Source organism: Ursus maritimus, unplaced genomic scaffold (genome assembly GCF_017311325.1).
Source record: "Ursus maritimus isolate PB19 unplaced genomic scaffold, ASM1731132v1 scaffold_25, whole genome shotgun sequence".
Classification (NCBI taxonomy): domain Eukaryota; kingdom Metazoa; phylum Chordata; class Mammalia; order Carnivora; family Ursidae; genus Ursus; species Ursus maritimus.
In genome coordinates, this window is record NW_024425008.1 from 5121482 (window position 1) to 5141075 (window position 19594).

Consider the following 19594-nt stretch of genomic DNA (forward strand, 5'->3'; position numbering starts at 1 on the left):
CCAGACTCCAAGGTGCACAGGTGTGTGTGGGTCAGCGCCCATCCAAGATCAACCCTGTGAACAGAGCCTTGCCACCTGACAGCCCCAGTGCCTGTACTGTGATGAAGCTCCAGTGAGGACATCTGTCCAACCTGGCAGTGTCCAGAATGCCCATTTCTGCTTTCCTGACTTCAGGTACCAAAGGAATCCTTGAAAGTAGTGGAGAAAGCACTGGCGTTGTTTTAAAGATTTTGCTGGTAGAACGTGGCATCTGGGGAGTGTAGTCCCCCCGCTGAGTTTGGGGGTCCTCCCTTGAGGCTGGGGGCCAGGGAATGTCTGTCCTGGGCTCAGTGACTAACAACCATCTAGAGTTCTTTGTTTCCCTTAAAGAGAAACAGGACAAACCTTTGATGACCCCTTCCTACCCCAGCAACGGGCTAAAAGGTTTGAGGTTGGTAGACCCCACAAAACTAAGTTCTCCAAGGAGCCAGAGTGGATTCTTTCCCCCTCCCACCAAGAGTTCAAAGCCAGCCAATTAAGAAACCTAAACAGTGTGGTCTTCTCCTTGCATCATTGACATCACTGGCTTGTAAAACTTTCCCTGCAAAGGAGGAGCCTTTATTCGCTGGGAAAAAGTGGTATGTAATTTTCCTGACCTGGCCTTTGCTTTGGAGGGGAAGGAAAAGAGAGAGGGAACTAACTCATTTCCAGAAACAAACGGGGCCCAAGACAGCAAACAAGTTCCACACTCCAGGGTCCAGGGCTTGCTGTCCGGAGCACGGGGTCCCGAACACCGACAATGGCGTTCTGTGGGGACGCGAGACCACGGGGTCTGCTGAGCGCCTAGGGTCTCCGGTCTGGTCTCCGCGCATTCTAAGACGATGGGGCGGGGGGAGAGACGGACATCAAAATCCTGCCAGCTCTGAGACTGTACTTTTTCTCCCACTCCCATGAAACCGGGCGCCACCTGCCTCACCACTAATGCAATTTCCCGTGTGCCCCGACGGTTGCAACTTGCAAGACTCATCTTGCCCCCTTCCCGGATCTCCTGCGACCCTCCCCCCTTCCCGACCTCCTCCCCTCCCCCCCGACGGTGCCACCCCTAGCAAATCATCCCCTCCCACGTGGGAGGGGGCAGGGGCAGAACTCCTCCTGCCACGCCCGCCGGGGACTTCAGGCTCCGCCCCCGGGGGCTCCAAGGTTGGGGTCCATAAGTCTCCCCTCACTACCAAGCCCAGGCGCATAATGGCCTTTCCCAAGGCGTGTGATGCAGAGCTCAGGAGGGGGCGCGCGGCAGCCCGCACCTCCCGGACCCCGCACGGAAACAGGCGGACACTCTGGCAACTCCGTGATTGCACCGGGGGCCTCCTCTGCGGTCGGTGCCGACCCCCCCACCCCTCCGGCTACGGTCCCGCCGGAGGTTCCCAGGAGCTGCTCCCCGGCCTTTGGGCGCCCCTGGTCCCCTCCAGGCAGCGGGTCTTGCCGACTCGCCCGGGGCCTCTCCAGCCTGCGCCCTGGGGCGCGCGGCCAGGAGACCATCCGCCACGTCTCTCCTGCTTTCCCAACCCAGGCCCGCCGCGCACGTTGATTGTGTCTTCCTGGGGCGGGAGGGCCGAGGGGGCTCCAGGCCCATGCATAATTCGGGGACTTAATGGGCCAGCTGCCCGAGCGGGGCGGTGAGGGGCGGGCGGAGGGAGGCGCAGCTGACCCTGCCCGCGTCTGGCCTCGCCAAAGAGGCGCGCTTCTTTCTTCCTCCGGTGGCAGCTCCCCTCCCCCTCTCGGCCCGGGTTCGAGGGGGGCGGGGAGCAGGCTAGTCGTAGGGTTAGCCCAGGGGAGGGGGCTTCCTCGGTGCATTCCTGCAACTTTTGCTTTTGGGGGGCGGGAGGCGTGCAGTGAGACCGAGTTTCCCCGGGACCCGGCTCCCGAAGGAGCCGGGGGAGTTGGAACGCAGGTTTCCTCGGAGCATTCTGCAGCCCTCGAGTGTTTTTTTTTTTTTTATCCCGAGCCCCTTTCCCCCCGCCCCTGGCGGCCCCCTGTCGGCCCCCAGCCCCGCAGCAGTCCGGCGAGCTCGCCCTTGGCCACGGGCCAGCCCCCTTCCCTAGCAGCCGGCGGAGATGGATGGAGGCGGAGACCCAAGGTCAAGGGCGGGGAGCCCGCCGGCCTGGGGCCCCTTTGTGAGCTCGGGTCCGCCCCTCCTCCACCCGCCCTCCCCTCCCCGACCCCCAGGCGAGCGCCCGCACTAGTGACCTTCCCGGGCGTGGAGAATTGCATTTCTGGACCCCTGAAAACTCCTGCCAGTGGCCCCATCCTCAAAATCAGCGCGGGAGGGGCGGGGCTCCTCCCTGGGGCGGCGTTCCTTCCTGGGCGTTTGTTTTGGGTCCTGGGGGCGCCCGGGGATCCCCTCTTCGCCCCGCCGCGAGAGCTCTGAAAGGGTCGCGCCCGACCGAGCCCGGCATCAGCCCACCTTGGCCCGACACAGCCCGGCAGTTCCCCGGATCCAGGTGAGGCCCGTTTGGAGGGAGCCTCAAAGAGTTCCTTTGTGCATTTTGTGTCCATCCTGGGCAAACAGTCCCGTCCCAAAGTGGTTTTCTTTGTAGGGTTCTTTTTTTTTTTTCCCCTCCCCGGAGTGGGGGGGCGGGGAGAGGAGAGGGAGCCTGCTTTTCTAGAGGGAATTCCTGGGGGCTGGGATTTTAAAACACTCAAGAACAAAAGTGTTTTCCCAATTGTGTGGGAATGGAACCCTCTACTAGAGTGGGACACAAAGCCTCGTGGAATTACAGGGAATTAATGTCAGTCCTTCTTCCAGCCCGACTTCTCTTACAATAACCCCCCCAAAGAGAATTTGTATGCAAATGGTCACCTTGCTAGGAGTCTCTCTTTATTTTTGCTTCTTAAAAATTGGCCTCCAATTGTTTAAAGCACTCCAACAGACCCTTAAAGACTCAGAAAAGCAGTGGTTGGACGCCCAATGTATTTACCGCAAAGCTCTTAAGAAAATGTTCAAACATTTTCCCAAAGCTGTTACTCCAGAAATAAAAATGTATGCTGTTTGCCTATAGAAGATTAAAAGTTTACCTTCACTGTGACAGCTTTTCTAGGCTAGAATTGGAGCCACGTCTCTATTTTCCATTATTCAGAAATAGGTCTGAACCACACAGAATATATTTGCTGTAACAAGAGTCAAGGTAATTAAAAAAAAATATATATATATATACATATACATATTTATTTATGATTTGGGCTGACCCAAATCATAACAGAATATTGCACTTTCTGTGCTATCAAAGGCTAAAGTATTTTGTAAACAATGCCTTCCTGGCATTTAGAGTAAGAGTTGATCTTAAGAAAATCTGAGATTTAGCTAACCCGAACTTTGAGCAGCTAGCTTTTCTTCTAGAGGAATCTGAAGGCATTCGTCAATTTATTTTTTTGAAAGGCCTATGGAAAAGGTAACAAATTCAACACTTGGGAACTCAAAGCTGCTGGCAGTCCTGGACAGGAAGGTTTTCATATGTGCCTGAACTTGCTCGTTGATTTCTCAGACGTCCATTTATAACAGTTCTAACAAGATAGAATCTGCCTTTGAATATCTGTAAATACGGGTAAAGATCACAATCCGGCACTCATAATGGTCCAAGACTGGAAAGGCAGATTCTCATGTTTGATTAATATTTATGTTACTGGATTCCTTTGCAGAAAGAACGATGGCTGAAACACTAATTATGTGTGTGTGTTTGAGGGGCCCCAGCCTAGGTCTCTGCAGTTCCTGAAGAGGGATGTCATAAATTTTAGGATTTTTGGAATCAGGGTACTTATGGGGGGGAATTGTTCATGTTTGGCTTGAAAGACAGGTAACCGTGTGGTTGGCTGACTTAATGTCTATGACACCGAGAAGGAGGAAGCCAACTTAACCTCTGCTTTCTTTATTTTGACGGCTCAACAGTGATAAAAATTGTGGGGGATTTCTCCCTCTAGTTTTAGGTTAAGGCTTGCGGCAGAGCAGTGGTAGTTTCTTGGCCAGAATCCTCCTTGAAGAAGGATTCTGCAGCCCCCCTGGGTGCTCTCGCGCCTTGGGAGGACACATACACCATTTTGTGTCCGAGTGGCAGGGTGGGCTGCTTTGCGTTGCCCTGTGGTGTTCTGAGTCACTAGTCTGCAGAGTACAGGTCACCTGCCTTGCTCTGTTCAGAGCCACGTGTGGGTGATTTGCTTGGGAACGGGGGATTTTGTCAGCTGGATTGTGTTGAAATACCAGTGAAATTGTTTTCCAGAGGGATCCTGGGGAGGCCTCCTTTGGAGATACAGTTAAGCACCCTCCGTTTCATTACTTTGAGAAATCTAGATTTTCTTGTAGGATTTTTCTAGAAGTGTGGCCTCCCAGAGCAGCACCTGAACCCTGGTTAGCCTTCCCATCAATATTTTGTTGCCACTGGAGCATTCGGGGCCACCTTGTTTGTTGAAGGTGTTCACACAGTCTCCGATGTGTTTGTTCCTAAACAGCCCCGGGCGTGTCTCAGTTTCCTCATCTATAAAATGGGGATGTCCAATTGTTTACACTCCTGCCACTGTCCAGATATGAAAACAAATCATTCTGCAGGAGTGAAGTAATTGCTTATTTCAAAGACATCATAAAAGCATAGACTCTTATTGTTTAGTCCACGGGGGCAGGGTGACTAATTTGCAAAAGGGAGAGGAATCAAATAACTACTTGCTTAGTGTGTCCTTGTCAATGCAAGGGGGAAGAATTAGGGGCTTTAGTGGGGAGTCCAAGGGGGAGGACTTGAATTTTCAATCTAGTAACATAATACCAGTTGGAAATACCTCTCCCCATTCCCTTTCATTTTGGGGGACTGACACTCCACACCACCCCAGCTCTTCCTTAGTGTTGGGGACTGTCACGTGATTCAAAATCTTACTATGGAGTGGGTTTGCTGTTACTCTTAACCCGAATCTACCAGAAAAGCTATCTTTACTGACATTTGGTGTCTGGCCCCCCACAGGATCTGGGCAGAGGGGGTGTAGACTTGGGGGTGGGGAGGAATGCATACAGCAGGCTGTCTTTAAGTGCAGGGTCTTGTTAGATGCAGATGAGGAAGGAACTCAGTGCAGGCTGGTGAGGAAATTCTCCCTTTTTTTGGCGGCCACCTCTTAAAGCTAACAAAACTGGGCATTTATGCCCCCGGAGTGCACAGCTGGCTGCTCTGAAATGGCACCTTCACTGGGGAAATGGGAGGCCCCAACTGTCCTTTCGGGACTCCATCTTACTTTTGTGTTGTTTTTCTTTTGATGAGGCTTGGTTCCTTTTTTCCAGCCAATGCTGAGTGAACCTGAATTAGATTTTTAAAAGGAATTACCCCTGGCAGGGCCTGAAACCTCCGGTTTAGTGTTGCTAGTTAGAAAATACAGATGCTTGCTTTATGTATTTGGTTGGTTCACCCCGGCAGGGCCAAAACCTCAGGCTTGAGTTTGGGGGTTGGGGTGGGGGAGTGTGGCACTCTGCCTTCTCCGCGGGGGCTTGATAGAGCCCTTGTTCCCTGGCATTAGAGCCCGGGTGGGGTGGGGGGCACAGCAGATACCCACAGCCTGCGTTGGTGTAGGCAAGGAGCCAGAAGCTGTCTGGTGCTCCTTAATTGAATACAGATCTCAGGCGTTCCACGTGGCCATGTGAGAATGGGCAGGGATACTTCCCCCTCTCCCCCGTATCTGGACTTGGAAGCTCGGAACCCCCCAACCTGAGGGGCCTCGGTGCCTGTCCCAGCCCCAGCCTGGGGTTTGCAAAAAAGCAAGGGAAGTGGGCAAGGAGATCGCGCGACGCCCATGTCAATATTGTTTGCGTGAGCTGGGTCTTCTATCTATCTTTGTTAGTGGCGGCTCGTTAATTAACCGGCAGATTAGTGTGGCCTTCTTTTGACACATGCGTGTATTTTGGGGCAGAAGATTCTTGTTCTCGTAAAACTGAACGGAACCGTTCAGGAAGTCCTTGTACAGAGCTGCCCGCCTCTTCTCTCTGTCCCCGTTGTCCCCCTGCTCCCTCTTCCTGTCTCCTCCTCCCCACTCTTCCTTCAACCCAAGTGGGCTCCTAGTTGCGTGGAGGACAGACACGTTCAACACAGCTAAATAAATCGTGTTTACGCTTGGCGTTCTTGGTAGTGAAAAATCTGTTGCCTGTTTTTACTTCCTTATTTCTCAGCATTTGCTTCCTACCTGTTTTTGAGCACATGCCCAGAAATAGTAGTTTTGTCAAATGAGGGGATAATGCCAGCCAGCCTCTCTCGCTGCCAAGGAAGCTGCTGGATTTTGCAAAACAGAGTGACGTTTTTTTAGTGACACTGATTTTTTTTCTTCCCCCCAAAGAAATTAGGATGTAGAAGAGTATTAAAATGCACTTAGGGAAGGAAAAAAAAAAAACCCCACGCCGTTGTCCCCGTGGCACAGGGACACGCGCTGAGCAGGGTTAGAGACGCGTCTCACTTTTGTTTGCACTTGGCGGCTTCAAGGGCAGGAGGCAGCCTTCAGAGGAGGAGAGGCTGCCTCGGGCCGGGAGAGCTAGCGGAGTCAGGCTCCCTTCCCTTCAGCCCCAAGACTTAATTTTCTCTGCCATTTTGGACGATGTGGTGTAAAGATTTTGTTTCTCTCTTTTTCTGGTTGGTTCTGCGTGTTTCATTTCCGAGGCCTTGTGAGCAGAGCCTGCTCTGCGCTCTTCCTCTGAGGTTACAGTTAGATTCTAGTCCCGATCTGGGTTTGGAGCTTGCTGGGATCCCAGCCACGCTATCATTGTTTATATAGAAGAGCAGCCGGGGAGACCCCTCCCTTCCTCCCTGTCTTTATCCATAGCGTTGTTTGGGGGGGCGGGAGGGGGGTGGTATCTGAAAAGTCATTGTCATGATGTGCCGCTGTTTGCTAGGCAGAGAATTACAGCTGAATATAGACAGCAGATTAAGAAAAAATATATATATGTTTAGCAGTTTCAAAAACAAAAACAAAAAAAATGACAAACACCGGGCGCTCCTGCCAGGAGCCTAGGCTTGTCTTATCGGGCAATCTTTGCGGGGTTTCTGCAGTGGGCTCCGTCTGAGGCCCAGCACATCGGCTCTGTTTCAAAGACAGCCAAGCGAAAAAAAAATTACAACAAAATCAAAGTCCGTGTGCTCTGATTTCCCCCAATTTCTAATGGGAATACCCAGCAATAGAAACGATATTTCCACGGAGGACGGTGCTACCGGTTTCTTTAATTACATTAAATAGCGGTATAAACCTCAGCTGATGTAAAGCCCTGTGTCAGTGGCAGCGGCGCCGGGAGTGTGGCTAGACTGAATCCGAGGGAGCAGCGTTCCCCGTGTTCATGTGCTCACAGCCTTTATTCAATTAATCCGCGAAGTGTTAATTTTTACAGATTTTGTTGTGCACACACTGTACCTCACCGTCGGTGTGTTAAGAGATGAAAATGGATTTCATGTCAAAAACTAAGGAAGAAGGTGGCTGTCCGAACTGCTCCCTTAGAAGAAAATTTGTGATTGTAGCCGTCAAACGCTACACATGCTGAAAGGAAGGCTCACCATATGTATATTACATGCCATCTACATGCAGAAAACTCCCTTAAAGGAGCTACTTTGTTGAAAGTAATTACAGGCCTGCTCAGTGTTTTAGTCAGTGACATTTCAGACTTGGCTTGGAAACATAAAGAGGCCACAGAAAGATGTTCTTATGTGATGCGAGGCAACGCACCTCAGTGTTCTATAGGTCCATTAGTAGGAGGTAAAAAGAATGAAAAAGCACAGAAAAAAGACTCCATCAACAACAAAAGCCAGGGGAGAGCTGGATATTTTTATTGCGATAGTGGCAATCCATTGCATGTAACTCTAGCAATGCAACTAAAACCCCAAAATGCATTTGAATTACAGCAGTGACCCCTTTTCTGCAATTTGATCTCCCTTCCTTCCTCCCTCCTTTCCTTCCTCCCTCCTTTCCTTCCTCCCCTTTCCTTCTTTTTCTTTTTCTTTCTTTCCTTCTTTCTTTCTTTCTTTCTTTCTTTCTTTCTTTCTCTTTCTTCCTCTCTCTCTCCCTCTCCCCTTCCTTCCTTCCTTCCTTCCTTCCTTCCTTCCTTCCTTCCTTCCTTTCTTCTGACCTACTGACCAAGTTAAATGTCTTTCCGTCTAAAAACCAAGAAACCCACCCTGCTGGCCTTTGTAGTCGCATGTTCCCCCACTGGGCAGGTAGGGATTTTATAGCCCCATCTTGATAGAGGCTGATGCTGCCCACATCCCTCGTAGCCACAGCCCCATCCGCACCTGGGACTGCTGTCCCTTTCCCTGGCTGCCTCTGGCTTGAGTCCTGGCAACAACCTCCTTCCTGGGCACTCTGTTTTCTTGATGTTCTTTTTATTGGCTGTGCTGCGTTGGTTTCATTCTCAGTTCTCTGGGATCCTAAGAGTTCAGACCTCCCACTTGTATTTACTACGCTGTGCTCTCTGTGCATGGGGGCTGAGCCAAACTTAGTGTTGGAGTTTGTGGGGCTTGCAAACCGCAGCAACTTTCTGAACTCCCCAGTTTTTAAACATGTTCTATAGAGGACCAGATTTTTAACAAGTGTCAGGATTCAGTATTTCCAGGTCATTCCTCAGATGTCAGGCACAGTGGATGCTGATGGGGGGAAAAAAAGTGTCCTTAGTTTAAAACTCAGTGTAGGCACCAAATCTGAGGAGTCACCTCGTGGTATATTTCCCTCATGTGACATGTGGCTTCTGTCTTGACTGTGGTCCATCCCTGTCCCGCACCAGCTCTAAATTAATGCATTCCATGGGGAGTGTCCATGACGCCTGGCCAAGGTGGTCATGGGAGTCTGGCCACAAGTGCCTTTTGGGAATGGGGCAGAGTCCTGACCCCAAGGCCCCAGTTCTTCATGTTCAGAATCCAAATGACTTATCCAGCTTCTTCCTTCAGTTTATGGACTGCACTTTGTGTCCAGGGGTGCTTCCTGAAGTTACGTGTACTATCCTGTTAGAAACTCCTGATGCAACATGACAGAAGATGATTGAAGGATCTTGGGTAAATTGTGTTCTAGGACACAAGCTGCCGAAGATTGCAGCGGCGGCCCAGCTTCTGATCAGAAAACCTGAATCAGGGGAAAAGGGGGAATTTCTCTGCTAGGGATTGGCCAGCTGTTTTTACTGGTGAGATTCAGAGACTCTGTTAACTCCTGTTTGTCCTTGGCCTCTGTAGATTCCGGGGTATGAATGCAGACATTTGAACGTGTCCACATTGCTGCTATTTGCATGTATGTGCATGTACGCATATATGCATCATCTCTGTATAATAGATGTGCAGGCACACATTTTTCTAACTGGTGACACACATGATTTCACCTTCTGTTGTCCCCAGGCCTGCCCATTCCAGGAGGGTGGGCCCCAATTTGGTGGACCCTGACTGCTGAGCTCACCCCAGAGGACTCACATCTGTGTTCCTGTGTGCGTCCCAAAGCCGTGGTGCATAGGCCTCAGCGCCCGGCCAGGGGACCAGTGATTGCGGTTTATTTGCATTCCAGCAGCTGAGAGGGCTCCAGGGATTTCCCTGAATGATGAGCAGAAGAGTTGAAGCTGCACGTTTTCCCCTGCAGATGCCCGCTTCGGGGGTGGACTGGTCAGCCCGAGCACTCGGTCAGCTTAGCCTGAAGAGCTTGCAGAACACGATTCAGACACATCCTTCCTTCCCAGTAGCACCTGACATTTCCTGCGCTTCCTCACTGGGCCTTTTGGAAGGGCCATAGAAGGTTTTGGAGTTTGTGATGTAACCTCGCCACTCCTTGGCTCGGGGTGCTGCCCCAGAGTACTTCAGCGCCTCGAATCTTGAGGAAATTGTGGTTGGCAGCCATTGAAACAGGTGCTTTTGGACCTGACCGTGGGATGGGCCTGTGTGCCTGCTTCTAACTTCAAGATGCGGTGGCTGGGACGATGTTGGAAGGAGGGAAACCGGTTTGGGTAGCATTGTTGTGTGTGTGTGGGGGGGATGATCGTTCCTTGCCTTGCCTCTCCCTTTTCGGGGATGCATTCAATGTGTAGCATGCTGGGGAGCAAAAATAGTTGAAGTGGTGATTCACTGTGACAGATCTCGGGAGCGTGAAGGGGGAGGTGCGAGGCAGAAGGTGGCCTGGCTTGGGTGCTGGGAGGGATGTGCTTCTTGCCTCCTCTACGTGGCCAAGGCTTCTTGGTGCCCCGGTGGCCCCAAAGGGTTGTGACGGCATTGTGACCACTCTGGATGGTCACTGGGGAAGCGGCAGTTGGCCCGACCTCAAGCCCAGAGATGTTCCTGGAGGCCCCTGGCAAGCCCACCCTTCTCCCTGCTGCCTGGAACCCTGCAGTGGCCCTCTCTAGGTCCAGCCACGTCTGGGCAGTGATAAGGGAAGCCAGGCAGGCCTTCTTACCTGCATCGGAAGGAATCCCGACTGAGTAAAGGCCTGGCTGGAGCTTTATTTTTATGGCTCCTCTGTGATGGCCCTGAAGGATGTCTTTAAACACAGCTGTGCAAACCCTTGTGAGACCTCATTTGCCCTTTTTGTTGCTCCTCTTTTAAAGGACACCAACACATGCACCCCCAAACTCAAACCCATTGCAGCAAGAACCTGAGAGCCATGATGGGCGCTCAGACTCGCCTGGCTTAGGAGAATCCAGAAGTGGGAGGTGGGACTTGGCAGTCTGAGCTCCTGACAGAGAATTTCTAGATCCCCCAGATGCTCTGCTGCACTGAGCTGAGCCATGTGCACACCCACCAGCTCTCTTGGCCTGTCTTGGGGGACCTGTCCTGACCTTGCAGGTTTTCACGATGACTTATGGTGTTCACATATGTGCTTGGATTCCCTTTCTGCTTTGTTGTTGGTGATGATGGTGATGTATTTTATAATGAAATGGAAAACAAGTTCTGGCCTTTGCTGGTTACCACACCTCCGTGATTAAAAATGAAGAAGACGAAATAATACCTGTGGAGTGAGGGAATTTATTTTCTGGGGGCCCCCTCCCCCAGACCCGTAGCTCGGAAATTGAGTAACAAAGAAGGCTGCTCAGAATCCTTCCCTATTCGTGCCATCTCAGCCAACCCCCTCCCCCCAAAAAGGAGAGAGAGAGAGGGAGAGAGAGAGACAAATGCTGGGAAAGCTAGGTCTTGTTGGGTGAGTACCCACTGCCTGTCTCATTTAAGGTGGCACTCCACTTCTTTCAAATAGGAAATTGCCAGAATGGATGTCATCGGCTGCTAATTAGATGTATTTTAACTGCAGGATCATTTTACCAGCTAATACTGTTATTATGTGCTTCAATGTGAACCCGTGGTGGAGCTGTTAAAATACGAGCGTGCGGCCCTAGCGCACAGCCAATGAGGCCTGCGGGATCGGTGGCGCCCTCTCCTTGTGGCCCCGAAGATGCCCAGGCCAGGCCCCATGCAGAAGTCTGAGGCCTTTCAACTTCTCAAGATGTGTGTGCCCCTGTCATTCCCTGTGGCCACCTTCTTTCTGTGTTTTGACCAGGGCCGGAGTCTGGAGGAGGCCCCGAGCTCTCTAGATTGCAGGTTACAAGGATCACCACCTCCTGCCCCACAGACATAGCGTGGGCCACCATCTCTGGGCCTTTGGGCCAGCCTGGAAGCAACAAATGACCATGCGTCGTGACGTGGCAGCCCGGGTCGTGCCACCGCCACGCGGCGGGTGCCCCAAAGCAGGCAGGCCTGAACCTCCAGCATTGAGCTTTCAAGTCTGAGCTGGCTTCCCTCCATCCTCTCTCTAGCAAACCGGAAAAAGAGTCCTGATTTCCCGTCGGGGTTGGGGGAGGGGGACTGGAATTGGGAGAGACTCTGAAGCGCAGGAGCAGTGCATCTGACTTCATGCGGTTCCTCTCTCTGTCTGTCCCCCCTCCCCCCTTAATACATAGCATTTTTATCATCCTTAAGACAAAGTAGCTGGCAAAATATTTAAGCGATCCGAAAGAAATGTTTTTATTTGCCCGTGTGCGAATTGGGTTATCTGCCGATCTTGTTTATGAAATTTGGGGCTGCCTTTCCAGCAGTCTGTTCGCCTCTCAAATCTTTCCCAGCTCCCATTTCCATATTTCTGCGTGCATGTTCTTTGTTAATCACTTGGCAAGCGCTTATTTGAATATTAAAAATTTCTTTAATCATCAAAGGCAGGAGCACAGTCTCATGAATATTCATATTTCCCCCCCTCCTCAGACTGGATTCTAGTTCATTACCCTGCAGTAAAAGCCAAACAGCCATCAATCGCCCTCATTACAGGCTCTGGCGTTTTGATTGGCTGCCTGCTGCCCAGAGCTTTTTTTATTTTTTTATTTTTTTTTTATTTTTTCCTCTGCTCCTATAAGCTGTCTTGTACCTGCCAACAACCAAAAAAAAAAAAATCAACAATGCAAGAATAAATTTCTCTGGTTGAAAAACAACTTTGCAAACTTGTCAAACAGTCCTCTTGGCTTGCTGCTGCTACCCAAGCGGTCACCAGCACCCCCCACCTCTTAAAAAAAAAAAAAACGGGAAAAAAGGGTGGGGGAGAGAAGAATTAAATAAATAAATAAAAAGGGAGAAACTTGAGCCTCAGAGATGAATATTTGTCAAGAGAGTTGACGTAAGTTTCATTTGCATAATGACTTTGTACTTCTGCATTAATAAAATTTGCATATGAAGCCATGTTAATTACTCCTGATCATGCTTTTTGCATTCATGCATAGTAATTTTCTCCGACTTGTGAGAATTAATGTCTTGGCATGGGGGGAGGGGGCGCGGGGATTGTCAGGTTTCCTTGCCAGTGGCCCTCACTCACAAGCGCTCGCTCCCTGTCTGTCTCCCTCCTTGATCTATGACTCATTTTTGCACTATCAGTAGGAGTTCTTGGCTTAAAAAATGTATCAATTGAAAAGCACCAGTAGGGAGAAAAATCTACATCTCCAGTACAGCGTATTCCAGAGCTCCTCTCGCCAGCTAGGAATCTGTAACCCTCCCATGTGGGAGGGGCGCCCAAGGATCCAGCATTGGGAAAGGTGCACGTTCCCCTCACCACCAGGCTGGGGCTTTTCCAGGCGTTTTTTTTGTGTGTGTGTCTACTCGCCAGTGGGTGTGGGCGTGCTCTCAGGGGTAGTGCGCATGTGTGAGGATGAAGCAGGAACATCTCAGGGCCCCTCCAGAAAGGAGACAGGTTACAGACACCCTCAGAATGGATGCAGTGAAAACTACCTTGTACCCTGACTTGGAGCTTAAGAAACATTTCAGGGATCTTATTTTTGGACTTTTTTGTGCCTCTTTGAACTGGAGGCATAGAGTAACATTCTGACCCCTGTGAGCCTCAGTTTCCTCATTCGTGAGAAGGGAGGACCTACTCCTGGGAAGGCTGCTAGCCTTAAATGATATGATCTATGTGTTCATTGTTTCTTTTTCCCTCGTGAAAGCCAACTTCCATGATAAGGAGTCGAGCCAGCCAGGGTTTTATTTTTAAGCCACCTGGATCCTGCGTAAAGCTGAGATGGCGTCTTGGTGTCCCTGTGCCACAGACCTCGGGTGCTGTTCCAAGTCCAGAGGGGAACCCACCTAGACCTCAAAAGAAATCATTTTTAAAAGAGTATCTTGCAGGGCTTTGTCAGGTGCCTTCGAGAGCCCAGAACACCGGACAGGCATTCCCTGCCAGGCTCTGGGGAGGGAGCAGGAAAAGTTCCAGAGTGGAAAATGAATGGATGGTAGTGGCCATTCGGTGAGTGTTCCCTGGAAGCCAGGCTCTGGCCAGGCCTGTCCTGACCTTCCTTTAAGGGCGGGGCTCTGAGAAAGTGACTCACCCTGGGTCACATGGCCAGGAAATGGCAGAGGGGATTGGGCCCAGGCCTCAGGCTCCGGGCCTGTGTCTGAGCTCGGCCTTCCTCTATGTGTGTCAGCCTGTTGTCACCAGGCCTCAAGGGCTCTGTCGAGTGTATTCTCGATTTCCTGCCTGCACTTGAATGGGCAAGGGCTTGAGACGTGGCCTGGGATGGGTGCTGAGGCCAGACAGTCCTCACCTTGGACTTTGCCCTTTTAACCACTTGAAGGTGTACGGTTAGTGGTTTGGAGTGTCTTCGCAGTGTTGCGCAACCATCACCACCCCTGCCTAATTCCAGAACATTCTCACCACCCCGGGGAGAAACCGCATCCCCATTAGCCTTCACTCCCCCGCCCCCGGCCCCTGCAAGCACTTGTCTACCTTCTGTCTCTATGATTTGCCAACTCTGGACATTTGCTGTAGTCTTATGGTAGGTGGCTTCTAGCATTGTCTTCTGCTTTTGCCCTAGCTTCAGGAGAGGTTTCCTGGAGTCCCACCCTTGCGTTAGCTGCTGGGGTGGAGGGAGGGATCTCCCAGGGCAGAGGTCTTCTGAGAGCAACAGAATGTCCTCTGTGGGCAGCATAGGATTAGAAGCCTCTCACTCTTGTTGCCGCCTCCCCTGCCCCCACTGAGCCAGTCCCGGGAGCAGGTGGTCTTCAGTGAGGTTGGAATTCTTAATGGGGCATATGGAAGCCCCTCCTGGGGGCAGCTTGGCCCCCCAGCTCTACCTGAGTTGGGGGATGACTTTGCCTGTACAGACTCTGGCCTAAGCCTGACCTTTCCAGAAGGAGAGGGGTGTGGCTAGACCTGCCCTTAGGCCCTTCCTCCCAACTTTGGAGACAGAGGTTCTGTTCCCTTTCTGCTTGGGCAGTCCTGGGCACTCCTGTCACTCTTTCTCAGCCATGGTAAATGGTGGTGGCTGTGTCATGGTTTCACCCAGAACCTGGGGGCCTAGATTTGCTCTTTTTCAGTCTCCCCATGGCCCGACAGAGCCCAAGGACCCTCCGGCTTCCCTCTACACTACATGGCCCTTCTCAGCATCCTAGGACGTCCTGGTCACTTCACCCCAGCTGCAGCTTGAGGGGGAAGCCCAGCATATCCAGGCTTTGGAGACACAGCTGGGTTCAAGTCCCAGATCTCTGTGAGCCTCAGTGTCCCTATGGGATGGGGGATGGATTTCCCAGCTGAGTGAGGTATTGGAGACGTACTGCCTATTGTGGTAGGTGCTCAGTGCAAAGCCGTGTCAGGAGCCTTCCACCGTGTGAAGGCAGGTGCAGGTAGACAGGACTGAATGCGCAGTGTCTGCTGCTGGGGGAGGGGTTTAGGCTAGGACGGGCCAGGGCAGGCTTCCAGGAGGAGGCAGGGGACACTGGCCTCAGGTGCCATGGGGGCCAGCACTGAATCTGTGGTGGGCACTGTGTGGGGTCATTGGCCTTGCCCTCCCTCTGGGGCCGTCATGGACTCAGCAGTGCCCCCTGGCCCTGACCTCGCCTTGTCTGAGGTCTTCAGTAGTGCAGAGGAGCCACCTGCCTTTGGCTTCTTGGCAGGACATTTGCAGGTCTTCTCAAAGGCCCAGGATAACACGCGATTTGTAGAGGCAGGTGCCAGAGCGAAAGGGCCCTGGTTCTGGAGCCAAGCGGCCCGGGTTTGGTGGGGGCTGTGGGCACGATGTCAGTCTGGCGGTCTGTGCAGTGGGTCTCCCAGGCCCTGCCCCATGCGCGTGTTGGGAAGCTCACTTAGGAGGGGGGCTGGGATGGGATCCTGGCCGGAAGTGGGCTGGTGGGGCCCCGTGCCTCTCCCGGGTGGGGGAATCCCTTGTGGGGCCCCGAGGTGGGCAGACCCCCACCCTGCAGGCCCGTGTGGGGTGGTGAGCGGCGTCGGGTGGCCTCCTTGGCGGAGCCGGCCGGGGGCCCGGCTGCCCTCATCTTGTTGGTGTTTTCTTTTTGTCTCTCTGATGCTTCCCCGCTCAATTATTTACCCAGGGAATTTGGGCTTCTTCACTTGTGGTTTTGGCAAGGGCTTCACACAGATTCTTGCCCTGGTGGTCTCTTAGCCATTTAAGATAAACGGCCAAATCAAACGCAGGCCTTGCTGGGGAGTCGAGGCGAGCCGTGGGGCTGGGCGGAGGCAAGAGAGCTCCTGGCCCTGCGTCCTGGCTGTCAGATGGGGGAGGCGCCCCAAGCTGGCCTGAGGCGTGAAGAGGGGTGCTGGGCAGTGCCAGGTTTTTCTTGGGGAGGGGTGTTCAAAGCCTTCTGAAAGGCCCTGGGGCTTATGTGCTGTGTGCTTGATGCCCAGGTTGCTGAGGACGACCGTGGGCTGGAGAGAGACACCAGCTGGCCGTCTGCCAGGCTGCAGGTTAACCAGTGCCCAGGTGCTCAGAGGTAGACGGAGGTGTCCAAGGCCTGTACAAACAGCCCATCCTGATATCGCAGACAGTGGTGGCTTGGAGCTTCCCAGCTCCTCCAGAGTGGGGGGTGGCCCAGGTTTTTGGGAATGAATCCCCAAAGGGAGCCAGCTCCAGAACACTCCAGAAGCCTCCACATGGTGGGTGGGGGGCTTCCTGGGTGCAGGGGTCCTGACAAGCTCTTTTGGCCCCCCCAGGGATGGGAGTCTGGTCCCAAGACAGCCCATCCTGGCAGCTGTGGAAGAAGGACCCCATGAGGCCCCCCACCCACTTCCCTGGCCTCTTGCCCCCTGCTTGTGCCTGGTCGCCTTCCCTGCCGGGCCTGGCACCCCGGGGCCTCCCACTCTGGAAGGGTGGCCTGCAGCCCTCTGCCCCGGGCCCCTGTCCCACACCCCGGGTCCCTTGTACGGTCCAGGGCCCGACTGACCAGTCTTTTTTATTGTTTTTTCTCCAGGGCCGTGCAGGCCTGCCCAGCTGCCAGCGACGGCCCCCATAGCTGCCTCCTCCCACCCTCACTCATCCGTGATCACTCCACCTCTGCGCACCCTGGGCGCTCTGCCGCCCTGCTTCCCCCTGCCGTGCTGCAGCGCGCGCCCAGTCTCGGGTGACGGGACTCAGGGTGAGGGTCAGACGGAGGCTCCCTTTGGATGCCAGTGTCAGTTGTCAGGTAACAGACGGCCGCGGTGGGGGGGGCGGGCTCCCAGGGATGGCGGGGTGTGCCCTGGGCCAAGCTGGCGGCTGCCTCTCCCAGGTGGGCCGGGCAAGGTGGGGCCCCAGGGAGGATGTGCAGTCCCACCCCTAAAGCCATTTTGGGGGGCACAGGGGAAGTGGTGAAGCACGTCAACGTGCCCCTGTCCTGATCGGTCAGGAGGTCCTCCGATGCCTCGGCCCATTCTGAGTGTCTCACTCCCAGAATGCATTCCTCCAGCTTCTAAATTTCGTCTCTTTGGGCTGTTTAGCTAAAGCTTAATTGGATAACACTTAACATCCGAGGTTTTCTTCTGCCCTCGCCACTGCCATCCCCCCAACCCCAGTCACTGCCCCCCACCCTGAAGACAGCACTGGGGGGAAGACTCCCTGGTCGTCTGTGCACATCGCCGGAGCCGTCCAAAATGCTGAGTTTCTCTTTGCCAGAATGTGTTGCCTATTAACTTTGAGACAAAAAAGTCACTCCGAAGGAGACTTTCAGCTGTGGCCGTGGGAGGAGGTGAAGCCTTGTGGGGTGCCTGTGGGGTGGGGCCATGCTCATCCCTACTGTGTGCCTCTCTGCAGGTCTGTCTGCCCATCATACAGGTGGGCAGACGGGTAGCCACAGCACAGCGCCCCCCACCTCTTTCCCAAACACAGCCCAAACTCCTGCTGTGGCCTGGGGTCCCTGGATTTGTGGGCACAGGCCTCCCATCCCAGCCTCTCTTGCTCAGGGCCTGGTGCCAGGAGGCTGACACCCACACAGGTGGTGGTGAGCACCCCGAGGTCTGGCTTCTGGGCAGGGGCCAGGAAAGGAGGTGGGGGGGGCGCAGAGCTGGGGCCGATTCAGTTTGTCCCAGCTTTGTCACTGGGCACCTTGCAGGCTTTCTCTTGATTTGAGTAGTGAAGGGAAAACTATTTTTCTGGGACAGGTTTTGCTTTAATTGAAGCTGTCCCAAGGGACAGTCCCTGGTGGAGCCACAGCTCTGCAGAGGGCCACAGATGGCCCCAGCTCCGGGCACAAGAGCCTCCTAGACCTTCCTGCTGGTGGCGTGGCCTGTAGCCTTCAGCAGCTCCTGCCGTGGCGTATCGTGGCGTCCTAGGTACTGGGCTAATGCCTTGAATGCACAAAACAAAGACGAAAATTGTCCGGGAAGGAGTTGGCGCTGCGGGCCAAGAAACCCACTCCTTGCCCAGGGCTGCCTGAGCGCCCAGGGTGATTGGGGCTCCCCTCCCAGCTCTGTCGGGCTGTGCTGTGATCTCTGCTTCTGAGCGAGGGATGTCTGCTTCGTCCGGGTGCTTGCCCTGCTCTCTTGGCTTCCTGTAATTAGTGCCGCAGCCCTTGCAGCCACGCGGGGGGTCGCGCTATCAGAGATCAGCCTGAGTGTTTCCGACTAGACTCGGTCAAGTTCTGTGGTACAGAAACACGACTTCCCTGGCAGAGGAGCGCCCAGGGCTTCACTTAACCTTCTGTTGGCTCTGGTAGCAGCACGTCCTCCCACGCTTGCCCTCAGCCACAGCTCCACCCCCTTCCTTCAAGGGACTACGTGTGGGCCTACTGTGTGCAGGATTGCGCTGGGCCTTTTATGTGCATTCTTGAATTGAATTCCCATAGTGACCTGAGGAGGTAGGTTCTCTTCTCCCCACTTTACAGATGAGAAAGTGAGGCTCGGAAATGCGGAGTTCTCATAGCCCACGTTCATTCATTCTTTCATGAAAAGCCCTTTCTGGAGCACCTCGTTTGTAGGCGCTGTGCAAACCAAAGTGGAGTCAGGCACAGTGGGTCTGGCCCTCCTGCAGCTTGCAGGGGTGGAGATGGGGAGAGCGGGAATGGGGACCTGCAGAGAGGACTCTTGGAAGGGGAAGGAGGGGCAGAGGTGGGATTTGACCCTGTCTGGTCATCCAGAAACTGCTTCATCGCTGGTATTGGCTCATCTGGCTTTGAGTCCCTCTTGGGTCTTAGAACTCAGTGCCACGAGGGCTTAGAGTCCCTGAGCTGCCCCCAAACTGACGTCCGTGCCCAGGGAGAGGAGTGAGGCAGGGCGGGGACTGTTCCTGGGGTCTCTGGGACCACCCTTCCCAACCCTCCTCGGAGGCCTGCTCTCGGGCCGCTGACATTTGGCCGAGATTTCCAGCGCTGTCCTCTTTCGCTGTTGGATCCCCGTTAATTAGCCTGCTTGAGGTTATCCCTCCATACTTTCCGATCAGTTTCAGTACCTGAAAATATCCTGTTCCGGAGGTTTTTGTCCCTTTGTGGCTTCTGTCCCTGGCACTGGGCTGTTTGCTGAAGTGTTTTTAGTGCCTGTTTAATTAGTAGTTGGAATGGAGTCATTAAATTCGCAGTAACCCGTTAGGAAGAAGCAGTCCTCTGTAAAGACGGAGAGGGGCCACCGTCCTTACTTTGTTTTGTCTCTTTTCAGATCAGGACGCACTGAACCTATCTCTTCAAATTAATACGGAAAACCCCGGAGTAACCGTGTTTCACACAGGTTAATTGCATGCCCGTGAAGGCATTCACAGTTATTTATAGAAGGATGTGATTTTATGGGGGAGCAAGCCACGTAGACTTGTGTGTTTGTGTGCCTCTCTGGCTGGCAGCGTCCCAGACAGCCCCGCCTCCCGGGACCTGCACCCTAGACCTCCTAATGGTCACGGTAGGGAGGAGGGACTTGGGCTCTTCATTGCTTTTTGACT

The 19594-nt window shown here is 53.4% G+C and overlaps 1 protein-coding gene across 4 annotated transcripts in view; it reads left to right on the top strand.

Moving 5' to 3' along the window:
- Window positions 1–19594, top strand: part of BCL11B (BAF chromatin remodeling complex subunit BCL11B) — a 97139-nt gene that overhangs the window by 25053 nt on the left and 52492 nt on the right. For 2 of the 4 annotated variants that reach the window (XM_040641447.1, XM_040641448.1), the window contains exon 3: window positions 16668–16880. The exons of the other annotated variants lie outside the window; for them this stretch is intronic. In XM_040641447.1, coding sequence (XP_040497381.1) covers window positions 16668–16880 — 213 coding nt within the window. The remainder of the gene's footprint in view (window positions 1–16667; window positions 16881–19594) is intronic. 4 annotated transcript variants of the gene reach the window in all.